The 15466-nt window shown below is 50.3% G+C and overlaps 6 protein-coding genes across 6 annotated transcripts; 4 read left to right on the top strand and 2 right to left on the bottom strand.

The window, feature by feature from the left end:
• Positions 1 to 230: 230 nt before the first annotated feature.
• Positions 231 to 1750, bottom strand: PV08_09558 (RuvB-like helicase 2; the record flags this gene model as incomplete). Its single annotated transcript, XM_016383874.1, has 3 exons — positions 231 to 1196; positions 1248 to 1694; positions 1742 to 1750. 3 exons carry the CDS (start codon positions 1748 to 1750, stop codon positions 231 to 233), a joined length of 1422 nt encoding a protein of 473 aa, XP_016232497.1.
• Positions 1751 to 2236: 486 nt separating this feature from the next.
• PV08_09557 (uncharacterized protein) lies at positions 2237 to 4555 on the top strand (the record flags this gene model as incomplete). The annotated part of the gene is made up of 1 exon (XM_016383873.1): positions 2237 to 4555. The coding sequence occupies one exon, from the start codon at positions 2237 to 2239 to the stop codon at positions 4553 to 4555; it is 2319 nt and encodes a 772-aa protein (XP_016232496.1).
• Positions 4556 to 5235: 680 nt separating this feature from the next.
• On the top strand, positions 5236 to 7755 carry PV08_09556 (uncharacterized protein; the record flags this gene model as incomplete). The annotated part of the gene is made up of 4 exons (XM_016383872.1): positions 5236 to 5449; positions 5530 to 6587; positions 6723 to 6835; positions 7038 to 7755. 4 exons carry the CDS (start codon positions 5236 to 5238, stop codon positions 7753 to 7755), a joined length of 2103 nt encoding a protein of 700 aa, XP_016232495.1.
• A 467-nt stretch (positions 7756 to 8222) lies between these two features.
• Positions 8223 to 8470, bottom strand: PV08_09555 (uncharacterized protein; the record flags this gene model as incomplete). The annotated part of the gene is made up of 2 exons (XM_016383871.1): positions 8223 to 8319; positions 8382 to 8470. The coding sequence occupies 2 exons, from the start codon at positions 8468 to 8470 to the stop codon at positions 8223 to 8225; spliced, it is 186 nt and encodes a 61-aa protein (XP_016232494.1).
• Positions 8471 to 9667: 1197 nt separating this feature from the next.
• Positions 9668 to 10552, top strand: PV08_09554 (uncharacterized protein; the record flags this gene model as incomplete). Its single annotated transcript, XM_016383870.1, has 2 exons — positions 9668 to 10319; positions 10371 to 10552. 2 exons carry the CDS (start codon positions 9668 to 9670, stop codon positions 10550 to 10552), a joined length of 834 nt encoding a protein of 277 aa, XP_016232493.1.
• A 2175-nt stretch (positions 10553 to 12727) lies between these two features.
• Positions 12728 to 14950, top strand: PV08_09553 (uncharacterized protein; the record flags this gene model as incomplete). Its single annotated transcript, XM_016383869.1, has 9 exons — positions 12728 to 12951; positions 13035 to 13110; positions 13283 to 13503; positions 13580 to 14003; positions 14074 to 14127; positions 14185 to 14370; positions 14444 to 14562; positions 14637 to 14683; positions 14745 to 14950. 9 exons carry the CDS (start codon positions 12728 to 12730, stop codon positions 14948 to 14950), a joined length of 1557 nt encoding a protein of 518 aa, XP_016232492.1.
• Positions 14951 to 15466: the final 516 nt, after the last annotated feature.

Here is a 15466-nt window from a genome sequence, read left to right as displayed (position 1 = left end):
AAGTGACTTTTTTCACGGCAGGCTTGGTTTGAAAGCGCGGCTCGAGCACGAGTCACAATCTCTGTCTCCCTACACAGGAAACCATTTGGTGGTTCTCTTGCTTGGACCAAGAGAGCCTAAGCATAAACTCGCGTGCTTGCCCTGTTCCCCACTGGGAGCGATTTGTCGTGATGGAAAAAATCAATCCAACTGTAACAACTGCTTCGCAAAGCAGTGTGGTGGCCGTATCCTTAGGCAGTGTCCATGGCATCTCCATTTGTGCCATTGCTGCCGTTGACGCTAAAGCTGACCTGTCCACTGTCACCAATGAACTGTTTCTCGAAATCACTGACAAGTTTCATTGACCTCGTAGGATCATAGAAGAGCTTGTAGCTTCGCTGAACATCATCGATGCTGACCTCTTTTGCTTTGCGCTTCTGGCTGAGTAGCGTTGAGGTGGTGATGATATTGCTTGCGTACCTCAACCCTGACTCCTGTCCGATCTTGGTGAGTAGGGCCAGAGCATCTGCCGACAGGTCGACTTCTTCCTCCTGAGCTCGGATGGCTAGGATCTGAGAAATCTCCTCTGACGCATAAGGTTGCGTGCTGATGATGACCACCCGATCCAGGAAGTCTAGTGGAAGTCCGTGGGGCGAGCTATACGTCGTCCCCCGTATCCGAGTGTTTCCTCGGTTGCTCGCCATAATAACAATGGGCGCAAGGTCTTCCTCCAGAGCACGATTGATATAAGAATAGCATTCAATGTCCAGCATATGCACTTCGTCGATGAAAAGAACCCCAGGAATAATTTCAGCCTTGCCTTCTTCTTTCCACTCGCCCACCTTGGTGTTGATTTGATCTCTCACCTCGCTTCGAATTTCTCCAGTGTCGCCAGAAAACAGTGCAAGGAATCCTTGTGTTCTTGAGTTGATGACATCAATCTCATGGAGGCTGACTGTGTGAACAACTTCTTTCCGGACCTGAAGTTCGCCCTCTGGGCATTGGACAAATTTCGTGTCGGCGCCCATGGCGTCATAATCTCTCGATCGCGTGTACGATCTACCTAGCTTGGTGATTTTCCCAGACGACTTGTCGATTGAGATAACATCCCCGGCCATGACTCTTTCCTTGGTCATCGAGCTAATCATCTTGGTGCCCATGTCATAGACCGTTTCCATATCGGTAGTCTTGATTGTAAGTTTGCCTTGTTTGTTGCCCTATGTTCCAGTCAATTGTAGCCCCAAGATAAAGCGTTCCTCAATACGCACCCCCGAAACACTTCTGTCAATCTGAATTTCTACCACCTCCCCTTCAATGATCTCGCTTTCTTCCTTGATTCTCACACCTATCGACTTTCGAAATGCTTGTGTTAGGGCTTCGGTTTTGGACATCTCTAGGGAGAATATCTCGGAGGAGGCGAGCATTGTGAATGGGACATCAGGCCCCAAGGACTGTGCCATCGCCATGGCAATTGCAGTCTTTCCCGTGCTTGGAGGCCCAGCAACAAGAACCGCCCTGCCGGCAATCTTTCCCTCTTTGACCATTTGCAGGATAACGGCTGCGGCTTTTCGTGCTTTCTGTTGACCGATCAGGCCTTGGGATGTTCCGCGGGGCTCTAGGGTAGCTAGATCGACTCCAAGACCGCGAATGTGAGAATGCGCAGCGACGAGATTGAGGCCTCGAACCTCCCGGCTCTCGGACACAGTCGTTATGGGCTGCGGACAGTTAGCATGCGCGCAAGAGGTGGCGTCGTCTTACTGACCGCGGCCATGTTGGTGGCAAGTACTAGAAAACTGCAGGTCTCCTTTGTAGCTGACAGTTGTAGAGAGATGAGACATATACATGGTGTTGGAAGTGCAACTCTGGTGCCATTAAATTTCGCGAGACGCGTCGGCAAACTTTCCCAATGGGCCAACAGTCAACCCCAGGTCGCCCCAGCATCTGTATAAACGGTGTAGCGACGGAGGTCCAGCGCTTCACGAGTCGCTTTATTCTCCTCTCAGTTTACCGTCGTTACCCTTGTTATGTTCTTGCGGTCTATCTAGTGCCAATCTTCACCACAGCCCGCCTTTCACAGTTGCCTTAGGAATTTGCCGCTGGTTAAACGGTCTCTTACCTTCTTTTTGGGCCCCTCAAAACTCCCCTCAGCGTCTGCCGGGTTTCTGAAACTCGGAGCACAAATACACTCGATTGGCGGCTTCGGCGTGCTTCTCGTGACTCGTGTCACCAGCTCTCTCGATATGGTGTCAGGCAGAACATGTCGGTCTCAAGTCGTGCCGGGGATGCGCATGTAAACCCTAAAGATCCAAGACTCCACCGGCGGACGGTATTGCACGAACCCAGCAACATAGTGTCCAGTCCTGCACTCGAGAAAAACAAATCCGCCGTCTTAAGAGATGAAACAATACCAGAGACAACTGTCCAACATGGAAATGGTAGCACACCTCCAGGACCCACCACCACTGATCGAGAAACAGCGATGATGACCATGATATCTAATGCAATCGATGGGAGGCTCCTGTCACGCAACAGGGAAAATGCAGAAAGGTCTTTGAAAAAAGTCCGTGCGGCACATGAACGTGTTCAACGCACCCATTCACAATACCCTCTTGTGGTGCATCAATCGGCTCAGAGTTTGAAGAAGGCTGAGGAAACCTTCCAAGCTGCTCAGCAAGAGATGGAAGCACATCTTGCTGCCGACAAGACTCGATTAGAGGACTTCCTCCGTATTTTCGTGGATGGCCCCGCGAAACGATCAACTGAACATCAAGCTCAGCGCGCAGAGCTGAATGAACTTCGACAGGAACTCAAGGCTATGCAAACACAAATCTCATCAGGCTCTAAGAAGTCAGAGCTCATGTCTGCTGAACTGGCCAAGGTCACTACCGATTTGACGAGAAGCTCCTCTGAAAATGACGAGTTGAAGAAACGCGCCTCGCATCAGGAGACTACCATCGAAACGCTGACTCTGCAATTGAAAGAATTGCAACAGTCCTATGACGGGCTCATCAAGACTTTCAAAGACAATTCCGACACCATGCGGCGCGAGATGGAGGATGCTTTCAAGAAAAGTACCCAACTTCAGGGTAAGGCTATGAGAAGCGATCTGGGCGCGGTCGAAGATAGGGTCTCAAGGCTCGAGAAGAACGTGGCCTCACAGTCGGACAGTCAGTCGTGCGACGCCGTGGCGGTCCAAGACTTGCGGACGGAACTTAGTCGCCTTCAAGAGAGTTGCAAAACTAGGGATAGGGTGGTCAATACGACAAAGAACGAGGTTGAGAGTCTCAAAAAATCTACAGATGTTCAATCGGAAAGGATTCAGAATTTGTTCGGACGAATTACAGATCAGCAATTAGAAATTCAAGCCTTGCGCACTGACGTTGATCAGTTCAAGTCCGAGGTTTTGAACTCCCTGAACGATCATCGAGTATCGAGTCTTACGAGCATCGCCAAGAAGATCGACGACAGTATAGAACAGCAAAACATCGAATTGGAGCTGATCAAAGCCTACAATGACAGGCAGGCAAAGGAGCTAGAGCGAATCGAAAAAGACCTGACTACGAGTGTCCAAAAAGGTCTGAAAGAGGCGGAAGAGTCCCTGAAAGCATCCCATGATAATGCCATGGCCCTTGATCGCATCGACAACGAACTAAAATCTAAGGCAACGGCCTTCGAAAAAGAAGTACGCGACATTCGGAAGTCCCCGCACCCAGTGCCTCAAGCTTCATCAGCGAATGATTCAAGCACTGCAGGCCTTGCCCCTAGAATTCAACAGCTGGAAACGCTGACTAAGAAGCAACAAGAAGACATCAGTGTTGTCTCCCACAACTTCAGATGGTTGGATCACCGCTTCAACAATCTCGAGACCAGTAAGCTTCATCGCGCAATCCTGAAGTCTCTTGATCCACTGCTGCCCAAGTTTGAGCAAGGGTTAAGGGCTGTCGCCAAGCTTGAAGAGGAAATGCAACAGACGCAGGCCACGATTAACGGCATCGTGACTAAGCTCGAGGGAAATCTGGAGCAACTCCACTCAGATTTTGAGACAAGATCTAGGGAGACCAAAGAAAAACAAGACAATATGAGGGACCTTCTCACGGAAGCCCAGGGTGCGCAGATTAGATCTCTCATCGAGACGTCCAAAAACAATGAGCAAATAAGCGCCCTTACTAAGCAGCTGGACGACATCCGGCGCATTGTACAGAGAACTGAAAATGTGATTCAATCAAGCCCAGACACCGATGGCATGGGCCTTTCAATAAAGGGGAGTCACGAGCGAGCTACAGCGCAATATACAAGATCTAAAAACGCATATGGTGGTCAGCGCGAGTCACACCCCCATTTTCGGCCTGATCGTGAGTATGAAGGCAGGGACAGTCCCGATGAACTCAATGACGACAGTTCAGAACGAACACACTCAGTTCTCCTTGAGCAATTCCAGGCAACTGCAACCAAGTCTATCCAGTCCCCTGTACTACGCTCACCATTACCGTCCCCGATGAGAGGTCGAGGAGCCCGACATGGAAAACGAAAACATTCAGAGACCGAATCTCCGAGCCGCAACGACCGCAGAAGTTAAGCTGAAACCTGCGCATTTGATGCTGAAAAGTCGATGATGCCACCTTTGTACAGATATTTCGCCCTATCGTGGGCAGGATTTTGAGCGCTGAAGCCCGCATGACTGATGTTTGAAGTACGATGATACCCCTGCAATTGCTATTAGATAGTTTTGAGGACCAAGAGGAGTACCGCTGCGCTATGTGAAAACGGAGAATGAAATCACAACATCTCGATAGCAGTCTGATATCGCTGTTGTCGCTGTCCTTGCCGTATCTGGCACCATGTCCCTCTGTGCCTGTACCTGTACCTGTACCTGTAGACAGCGGTGATGCCGAGCCTTGCCAAGATGATTCCCGTATGCCCAGCCTTGCCAAGAGGATCTTAGATGCGGGTTTGCTGACAAAGGCCAATGGTGTATTCCATTTCAGGCTTAGTCTTGTGCTGTTCGAGTTTAGCGCGGCGTCTCAGATCTACCAAGTTCAGTCAGCAAGCACTAACTGACACTCTCGCCCCCAAGCTCCTCCTGTGCGCAAAACATTAATAAGAAGAGGTCCAAGATTTCCGCCGACACGATCATCCCAGACATGTATCTGCCATCTTGTTGTTGACCGGGGATTCGACTCCACACAGACGATGCTCGCGTAGGCCGCGAGCTGTCGATATTCTTCTGAGCCTCAGCCAGCGAACTCATTTGCAAGTATGGACACACCTGACTCCGCCGTCAAGAACGGAGCGGCTACTCCCAACAGCCTGGGGGATGAGAAGACCAAAGAAGGACACGAACACAGCCACCATAATCATCTTCCTCATCTCCATATACCCCACGGTCACGGCCACGGAAGACGTTTTCTTGAATTCGTGCATCCTCACACCGGCAAGACGGTTCACGTCTGCCACAGCCCCGAACATCTCGGTAAGTAGAAAGGTTGGCGTATCAGCTCTTTCCGGCCATGTATCTACATTGTAGCTCACTATGGATTTCGTCCCTCATAGAACGGAAGCGCAGCGAACTTCTCCGCGAGAAAAAGGTTGAAGAATTCGATGTCATCCTTCAGGGGACCCCCGAGCACCTCGAGGCGGTGCGTGATCTTCACGCTCACCACCAGTCGAGGAGGGACGAGCTTCGAGACCGCCACGGCGAATTGTACACTGACATCGAAACCGTCAAAGCCGACCTAGACGCACTCGCGGCCGAACTACATCATATCACCGCGCACGCCGTGTCTCTGGACGCGTCCTTTGACCGGTACGGGTACTCGGCGCACCTACGCACCAAGGACGACGACTCCGAAACGATGTCCGTGCACACCAATGACCACCCGTCTGCCGTGGAAAGGCACAAAGACCGCTCCGCCGAACCTCTTCGATTCCTCAAGCGGCCCGTTATTCGCCAGTACTTCCACAAAGGTCTGCTCTGGCGGTCGGCAAAGGCGGGAGAGGTGGCATCGTTTGAACTCTTCCTCGACCTCGTCTATGTCGGCGTCATCGACATCGTGGGCGAAAAGGCAGTCGAGGGCGCCAATGGCTTGTCCCTCTTGCACTTTGTCATCATCTTTTCCATAGCATGGAAGATCTGGGCCGACCTAACCATGATCATCAACCACTTTGAGATCGACGACATCTTCCAACGGATCTATGTGATCTTCTACCTTGTGTGCCTATTTGGATTCACGACCAACATTGCCTACGCATTCGAATCGACCTACACGTCCGCAATCGCATTTTACCTCACACAGCGCCTCTTCAATGCGGTATGGTTCATCTACGTCGCCTGGATCCTACCCACGATCCGCGGCTCGATGGTCCTGCTCTCTGCCCTGATAGTTATCTCGTCCGCCTTCTGGATCGGGAGTATCCATGTCCAATGGCCCGGCCAGTTATCGCTAATCTTCATCGCCATCTTCATTGACATTTTCGGCAACATCATAGTGATCTGGTTCGTCAAGCAGACCCAATCGGGAGTTCTCAGGGGTGTGATGAAATATTTTGAATTCTCGCCCGCTATCAATATCGAACATCGTGTCGAGCGGAACAATGCTTTTGTGTCACTGGTAAGTCCGTATCTGTCTCTGTGTCTAGTTCTGGTCTCTAGAGTCTCTACTACTTTTCACCGGCTTCTCCGTCAGTGTTGAGGTGTTGAAGGCAAGTCTTGACTAACCAGACACGACACTTGTTCGAAATGACAGGTCTTTGGCTACTCCATTTTAACTATCTTGTTCCAATCGCACGCCTCTTTCGGCATCAATGCATTCTTTGGTAAAGGAGTCCTTGGTCTCATTCAAGCATTCATGTTTAATTGGTACGTTGCTCTCCTAACCTCACAACAACTTCTTTTATTACTCGAAACACAACGTGTCGTTGTGCCTCTATCTTCCCCAGTCACAGCGGTATATAACCCTACTCCGTCACAAGTCAAGCCTTGTCCCAAAATGTCAACCAAACAACCGTCTGAGATTTATTACATGAATTTTCCTTCACCTGACCTGACTCGACTTTTCTAGGATCTACTTCGAAATAGACGCGTACCACGTCCACGTGCACGCTATCCGTCGACACTGGGTTTCGGCGAGTCTATGGGTATCGGCGCACCTCCCCTTTATAATGGGCTACGTGCTCGCGGCGTCGACGCTCTCCCGGCTGGTGCTTGCGCACGACTCTGCCGATGCGGACCCGGAGTGGCTGGGCGAAGGATACGCCGAGCGGTCTGAGTCCGAGGTGCCGACAGCGTTCCGCTGGTTCTACTGCGGGGGGCTAGGCGTCGCGCTGATCTGCATGGCCGCCATATCGCTATCTCACATCCACAAGCGTGTCAACACCAAAGGCAAAACGCGGCTCCGCAAACGGCCGCGTCTCGTGTTCCGCGTCTGCGTCGCCGCCGTCATCATCTGCCTCCCACTCGCGAAATCGCTGTCGTCTCTGTCGCTGATCTCCATCACGACCGCCCTGGTCTTTTCCGTGCTCGCTCTCGACCTGTTCGGCATGAGCCGCAAGGGCGACAAGTTCTGGACAGGGGGCTTCTGTCCGCACGAGAAGAAAAACACCACCTACACGGCCCAGTGTCGGCTAGGGAAGCGGCGCAGGAGGGAGATTGAAAAGGCGATGCAGCGCGGCGAGAAGGTTGGTCTGGCGGACCTGCTCAAACGAAAGAATTCGAGCATGAGCAGTCTCGAGAGTGAGGAGACTTTGAGGGACGAGGAGTGGCAGGGCGGGCATTTTTAGGTCATACCCACCCACCTACCTACGTACGTATCTACCTACCTACGCGCATCTTGTGTGGTTGCAAACTCCTCGTTCTTTCCCATTTTCCTCCTCCTTACACACGTATGCTACTCTCTACAATGTGGCGTGGCAATACCTGTACCAATACTCCGCCGCAAAAGGATGGTTTTAAGAGAATGGAACTTGAAAAATAGATGAAAGAAGCTTTGACCAGTCTAGAAGCTGTTGGAAGATGACTCGTATGAGCACATGCGGTATCTAGGTTAAATCGGCGGAGCTTGGTGATAGACGCTTATGCAATTCAAACCACTTCCGGCAAACGTTGCTGAAGTTGATCCCATACAGAATCTTGTCTCCTTCTCCGGTTCATAATTCATTCGTCTCCAAAGCTCCCACCCTGGGAGATGAAACGAGGGGCAAGGTCACGTTGGGGAGTTATTATTCATCATTAGTGGAACAAAGGAGAGTCAATCCACGTCCCCTCCCCAGGTGAAGCTTTTCGTGAAGTGACGGGACGGCTCGTAAACATGCTCGTGAGTCTCGGGATTGATATATTCGAAGATTCTGTGTTTTTCATGTTAAGTACCTAAACAAATCTATCCTTTGAGGTCTGTTGTTGTACTCACGAGGCTGCCCCAATCGGCTTTCTCAAGCGGTAGAATTCAAGGGTGACGTCTTCTGGCGTTGAAGCAGTCTTGCATCCATTCTTCTCCATATCGATGATGAGATGGTATCGTCTATCGTTCACTCCTCCTAGGTGCACATAATGGTTTGTTGTCCAGTCATAATCCGCTTCGGCAGTGGAGCAACCAGCGAAATGGAACAAGTCTTGAGTAATTTTCTTGTGGTCATCATGCCAGTGCTCGTGTGCGCACGAATTATAACACGTTTGGGTTTGCTCTTTGAACCTGAGTTCGGAGCCATGAAAAGGCTGGTAGAGAAAGAGACTCATTTGAGAAGGGCGGTGGAGTTGATATATGCATCAACTGATGCCTACATTTACGTCGTTAATCTATTGCGGCTAGAGCATTCTCGCGAAGAACTTCTGTAGGGAAACCCTTGATTTTTAGGAATAAAATGTCCATAAACCCACCAAAGGCTTAGGTGATTTTATTCGGCTGAGTGGGAATTGACGGCTCCTCTGGCGCGTGTATAGCTATATTAGATGGTCGGAGAACAAACGCTGTAAGCACCCATGGAGCAGAACAAACCTGTTCCCAACACCCTCCGGGTAGTCTTTCTTCTCGACTGTCCAACCCTCTTGAGTTTCCTCGCCGGGTTATCAGGATTGTCGCCTTTGGTTATCGTTGCTGACCTCTTCTGAGGCGGCGTGTTGACTCACCGGTCTGTCCTTTGAGCTCGACTGTTACCGCCCAATCGCATCTTCCCACGTCTGCACTCCCAAGTCGCGAGGGAAAGGGGGTGTGAAAGATGACATTATTTGTCCATAGGATGCGACAATCATGCAACTGATCGCCTCCGGGGCCATTTCGACCGGCATGGACGTCTTGTCGCATGGAATTGGCCAATCTTATCTATTGCAAAAGGGGGCAATGGGGACACCGGTTGCTGGATTCCCAACTCAGGCTGCAGACTGAGTCGAAAAGATCAGCTGGCCTGGGCAGCGAACGTGGATGAGGCTGAAAGAATCCGTCATATTCTACCCCTCCATCCGCTGGTGATGATTCTTCAGTACTTGCGACCCTCTACAGTCCTTTCCCGTCAGTACGTCTCGTTGATATTCACTTATCATCGCCGCATCTTGGATCTAGGTCAATTAAGATTAGCAATACTTTGCACAAAGGATTTTACTGATCGCGGAGAGCAACGTACTTCGAGTTGAAAGAATCATCTTTGCTTGGTGGATAGCCTCCGAGTGTACGTTCTCATTCTAGCAGAAACCGCTTCGGCCATGGAGAACGACGCCACTTTCAATTCTGGCATCGTGTCTGGCCTATTATATCCGCTGTTAAGAACCGTGTTCCAACCAGAAGAGGACCGACACCCGTGGCGAGGGCGTCGCCAACCCTTCGACAGGCCACTCCTTAGGCTCTGGGACGGCCAGTCAGGGAGCCAACCTGATCCAAATGGTCGTATGAGGTCAAGAGAAGGTCGTGGACGGCTTGACAGCTTCAGATCTCGAAAAGATTCATTGACCATTCACATTAATCACCGCAATTGGACACCAACTCCTTACATCTCATTCACAGACTCGTCTTCCGAAATCGAAAGCCTTGCAAGATTGAGAACCCGACGAGGTCGAGGACCCTTTACTCTAACCGTTATTGACCCAGATAAACGTGTACGAAATGGCTTACCCGTGCTGAACGTCCGAGACGAAATGGAGGAATACAATGTCCCTGACCCTTACGCCAGTGTTGAATACAATGATCACTATATTTGCTTGTGGGAGGTCACAGCCGACGAGTTCGTAGGCAATTGGAATTATAACGACCTTATCATACATAAGAACTGGCTTCAAGAAATTATCATACCGGCCTTCTGGCGTGCTCGGCAGGTGATGAGGGTTGGGGGCTTGTCGAATCTCTTTAACAGGCTTTCTCGTAGGTCCAAATTATAAAGTGTGATCAAGAAGGTCAACTGATATCTTCAAGTTTCAACCGACGCATCCGATTCAACCAATTTCTCCCACGAAGGGTTCCAGTCATCAACCGAAGAACTCGCCTGGGACTTCGATGACGAGCTTGAAAATGAACACAATGATTCCGATGATGCACACTACCCTCTCTCGGATAAGAGTGGGTCGGATAAACATGACGAAGGGGAAGAGGCTTAGTGCCTCCGACGTTCTGATCAAGAAGGAGATTGGTGAGACTCCTGGAGGAGCTTGTGGCAAGCAGCAAGTGGGGCCTTAACTTGCCTCCAGTTGAATTCACAAGAATGTGTGACCGTGTGTGTGTATGTGTGTGATAGAGAGAGAGAGAGCGGTAGAGAGTGAGAACGCGACCGGAATCGGCTTGACCTCCCGGAGCTCGGGGCAGACTTTGCTCTGTTGTGCCGCCGAGGTTTGGTCGAACTGCTCATGCCTCAGCCCGGATAAGGAAACTGGGTGATGCCGTCCTTGTACACCCTCGACTCGCGCGATCAGGGGTAAGGGATCACCTTTGACTCACCTGCTGGAGGGCCGAATCGTGACGCGACGCTAAGGGGCACCGTGGCTTTCATTTAAGGATCACGGGTAACACTACCGGTCCGGCGATAAATCACCATGGCGGCAATCCGGCACTGATAACATCGACTGCGGGTTCAAAGCAGCTCATACTGAGCGAATAACATACTGACGGAATTTGCTCCTATCTGTAGCGGCTGAGCGCCAGTTGCCCGTGGCCATCGTGAGAACAGTGGCGCCTAGATATCGTGATGGCTGGTCAAGCTCGTTGATATACTTCTGCTCGCTCTGTGTCTGAACCCATCTTGACTTACTGTCAATCTGTCATGGCTATTAGATTTCTCAAGGTAGGGTTTATGCTGGACGCTGAGGGTCTTTGTTGGACTAGGCTGAGTTGCGGGCGATGTCAGTCACCGTCTTTACAAGTCAAATACTCACGCCTAGCGCCTTAGCGCCTCCGGCGGAACGCCGACGCCCTCACGTTCCTTACAAACCTTGCAACACCATGAATTCACTCATTCTTGCCATTTCATAGTCCTCAGGATGGAGGAACAGGACCTCGCCAACGCAAGGGCGTTGGCCTCCGACGAAGACGTCCTCGATCGCCGCCGATGCCCGGAAGAGAACCTCCTCCAGCAGGATAAAGAAATTTTCGCTCCTTTACCATATAAATAGATAGAACAGCGACCTCCTAGACCTGGAGGTCAGACTCGTCAATACATCACATTTAGCCCCCAGACATCGCCTAGAACTGAGTGTTGCACAACAGTCTTAAGCGCAGTCGGATACGAAGGTCACGTGGTGTATCTATGTAAATGTGCAGTTTGAGAGGACGATATATATCTTGCGCCTGAAAGCCCATGGCTCTTCCAGTATGGCCTCTGTAGTTGTCCACCCACCAACCCGGCCACTCAACGCCGAAGCGCACCATGATAAATGGAATCTTGAGGGCTTGCGCACGTTGTCACGCGAAGAAGATTAAGGTCAACGGCCTCGTAAATGATCTGCTGCATGACTAATAGGCATTTAGTGTGATGGGACATTGGTTTGCAAGAATTATTTCGATACTGACGCACTACATACACTATATATTAGGCTTAGACGAATCGAGTATATAGTAGATTCAATATCTTGCGCTCTAACTAGTCCTAGACTCTAAGGTGTTGAACAGGCTGAGTTGCGGGCGTGTCCGATGACCGTCTTTATAAGTGTTGCTCTCTGAGCGTCTATTAGAACGTCTGTCCGAGGTTGTAACAGGCTGATAGCTCGTCTCTTTACTGGCCTCTCGGTGCGCTTTGAGTATATACTCGGCAATAGAAAAGGTTGCCTCTTCAAAACCCAGGTGAACAACTCAGTGACCCTCTACTTGTTTTTATAGACAAGCTCGTTGATCTGCAGGGTGGGCGACAGGCAAAGCTGCTGTGCCAAAAGGGTTAAAGGCTTCTTGTTCGAGCCGAGCTAACCCATGCTGAATGATGATGCGAGCTGATGCTGATAAGACTATTGCTGAGAATTTGACAAGACTGGTCCAGGAACAGCCAAACGGCTCCTATCTTTGTCTCTTCCTTGGCGGATGACCCAGAGGAGCCCTCGACACACCGGCGATATTTTGCCGTGTTCGATGGAGTATTTTGACAACCTACATTGAGAGTGGGTCGGCACGAGGCGGGAATTTATCGCCGCGGCGATAGGACTACGAGTGGGATGACCTATATCACCTCGTTCTTATCTTGGGCAAGGACCAAGAGCCCCACCAGAAAGGATACATGAATACCCTTTGACTATCCTGCTTCGAACACTGAACAACCAAATCTTCCAGACACCACGACTGCACCACCCAGAATGGATCCTCAAAAAGAACTTGCGACTGATGCAAAGGATGTTGTTACCATCACTCCGGCCAGGGATGAGATGCTACTTCAGCAAGGTGACCTCAAATTAGCCGCCGGCTACGATGATGACATTGGTCTTCGCATTATCCATGAGACTGGCAATGTTAGCATTGACCCGACTGTCACACGGCGTGCATTGCGCAAGATCGACACTTGGGTGCTCCCTCTCCTGGCGTAAGTTGCCCGTCAATCTGCGCAAGGCTCGATTGCTACAATCTTCGAACCATCAACATGGACGAGGCTGACTCCATCTCTAGCCTCACAACAATGCTCCAATTCTTGGACAAGTCGACCCTGAGTTACGCGGCTATCTTTGGACTTATCGAGGACACTGTATATCCACTCACGCCAAGGACTCGCATTACCCAGTCGCTAATTTTCGCCTCCAGAACCTTCATGGAACCGAGTATTCATGATTGGGCAGTATATTCTACTTTGGTAACTACCTTCCACAATGTGGTCTGTTGTCTCCTGTGCTGACGTTGCAGGCTATTTAATAACTCAGCCATTCGCTGCCCACCTGCTGCAAAAGTTCGCCGCTGCAAAATGCCTTGCCGCCAGTGTGTACGTTGTCTCAATCGATGCCCTTATCAACTACAATCAGCATATACTCATTACCTTGCGGAATAGGTTTTTCTGGGGAGTTATTCTCTTTATGCATGTGGTATGCGACAGCTGGGCCAAGCTCATGGCGGTTCGTTTCTTCCTTGGTATGGCAGAATCAATGTAAGCGCCCAAGGCGATCCTTCTGGGGCAGGTCGGGGTTCAATGTCGCTAATTGACAATGACAAAAAAAATATAGTGTCACTCCGGCTTTTATCCTCATCAGCGGCGCATGGTATGCCAGACAAGACCAACCGTTACGCATGGGCTTCTGGTTCTCCTTTAATGGCATTGCTCAGATCTTGGGAGGTCTGTTGTCGTACGGGTTGGGACACATACATGTGGGAATCGCCTCTTGGAAGTGGATGTTCCTGGTCACCGGAGCCATCTCGGTGCTATGGGCGATTGTTCTGTGGTTCATGTTGCCAGACAACCAAGGTACAGCATGGTTCTTAAATGACGAGGAGAAGTATGCCTCGATCGAGATGGTTCGTCAGAACCACACGGGCATCCACAACACCAAATTCCGCCGCGAGCAGCTTGTCGAAGCTCTATGCGACCTCAAGACATGGGCATTTTTCTGGATGGCTCTGATTTGGAATATTCCCAACGCCATGGTTACTGTGAGTTTTATGTTTGGGCCAGCTGGACTGAGAATATGTCAAACTGAATTGTTGCTAACCGTGACATTAGTTTGGCAGCCTCGTCATCAAAAACTTCGGGTACGGCGTGCTTGAGACGACATTGGTGAGTATTGTATTGGGTTCCGTGGTTGTCCACGCTGCTGATAATTTCCGTTTCCAGCTTGGGATGCCATCCGGAGCTCTCGAATTCATCCTTATGTTGATCATCACCTGGGTATGTCTCAAGGTCGCTAACACTCGGACATGGTGCATGATCACTGCCCTGACTATCGCTCTTGTCGGGGCAGTCATCGTCTTTGCGGCTCCTTACCACAACAAGGCCGCTCTGCTTGGTGGATTCTATATCGTGAGTGTTCCATCACTTTCTGGTCTCTTGGGTCCAGCTGCTGATGAGGATCGAATGATTCCCATTCTTCCAGATGTTTGCCTTTCCCACAGGTTACATCTTGCTTTTATCCATGATCTCTGCCAACACTGCCGGGCACACGAAGAAAGTAGTCACAAACTCGCTGGCCATGATTGGATATAGCACTGGAAAGTGAGTGTTTTTCCCGACGCCTTGCTACAGCTCTGTTATCCCTGAGGCGTAGCCATGACTGACTAGTATTCTAGCATCATTGGACCACAATTCTTCAAACCATCCCAGCAACCCCGCTACGGTGAGTGCCTCTTCGTTTACTACCGGCTTGCCGTATCTTTGAATACTGAACAAGGTTCCAGGTCTCGGTATTGGAGCTTGTATGGTCTCCTTTGCAGTACTGATCGTCATGCTCATCAGCCTCCGTATTTTTCTGGTATTTCAGAACAAGCGGCGTGAAAGTACGAGATTGCAGCTGTCTGAGCAGGCTGAGGATCATACAATGACCGAATTCGACTTTAAAAATTTGACGGACAAGCAGAACCCGCTCTTCGTTTATGCGTACTAGGACTGGCGTCACGGTAAGATGACTTGCTTGCCTAGGGCAGAGCGATGCTCGGTGATGCAAACCACTGAGTTCAGCATGTTGAACAATGACTTTGAGTGTGGATGGTAAGGGAAACAGACAGTACATCTGCTGTAAGAGACAGATAGAGAATATCGACCTATCCGTCTTTTACGGGCAAGAATCGCAGGAATATAGTGCGTTAGGGAGAGTAATGGAGGGTTCTGTTGTTGTTGCGCTAGTTGATCCTGTAGTATTCCTGTAAAGTTAACGTGATGGCTTTCGTGGTCTTTTCAGCTAAATACTGTAAGTTGACCATGATATCTGGCGATTGCTATTAACACATAAGCTGCGTTTACGTCGAGTCACGAAAGATAGTTCTTGCTGCATACCCAGGGCTCGTTAAGATGTGATGACTCGGTCTTACGAACCATCACAGGCTAAACTGGAACATCCTCCATTCAATAATACATGTCTCAAACCCACACACTCATATGATAGGAAGAACCCTCTTGTGGC

The sequence above is a fragment of the Exophiala spinifera genome (assembly GCF_000836115.1).
Source record: "Exophiala spinifera strain CBS 89968 unplaced genomic scaffold supercont1.7, whole genome shotgun sequence".
Taxonomy (NCBI): domain Eukaryota; kingdom Fungi; phylum Ascomycota; class Eurotiomycetes; order Chaetothyriales; family Herpotrichiellaceae; genus Exophiala; species Exophiala spinifera.
This window is presented reverse-complemented; position numbering and strand designations above follow the sequence as displayed.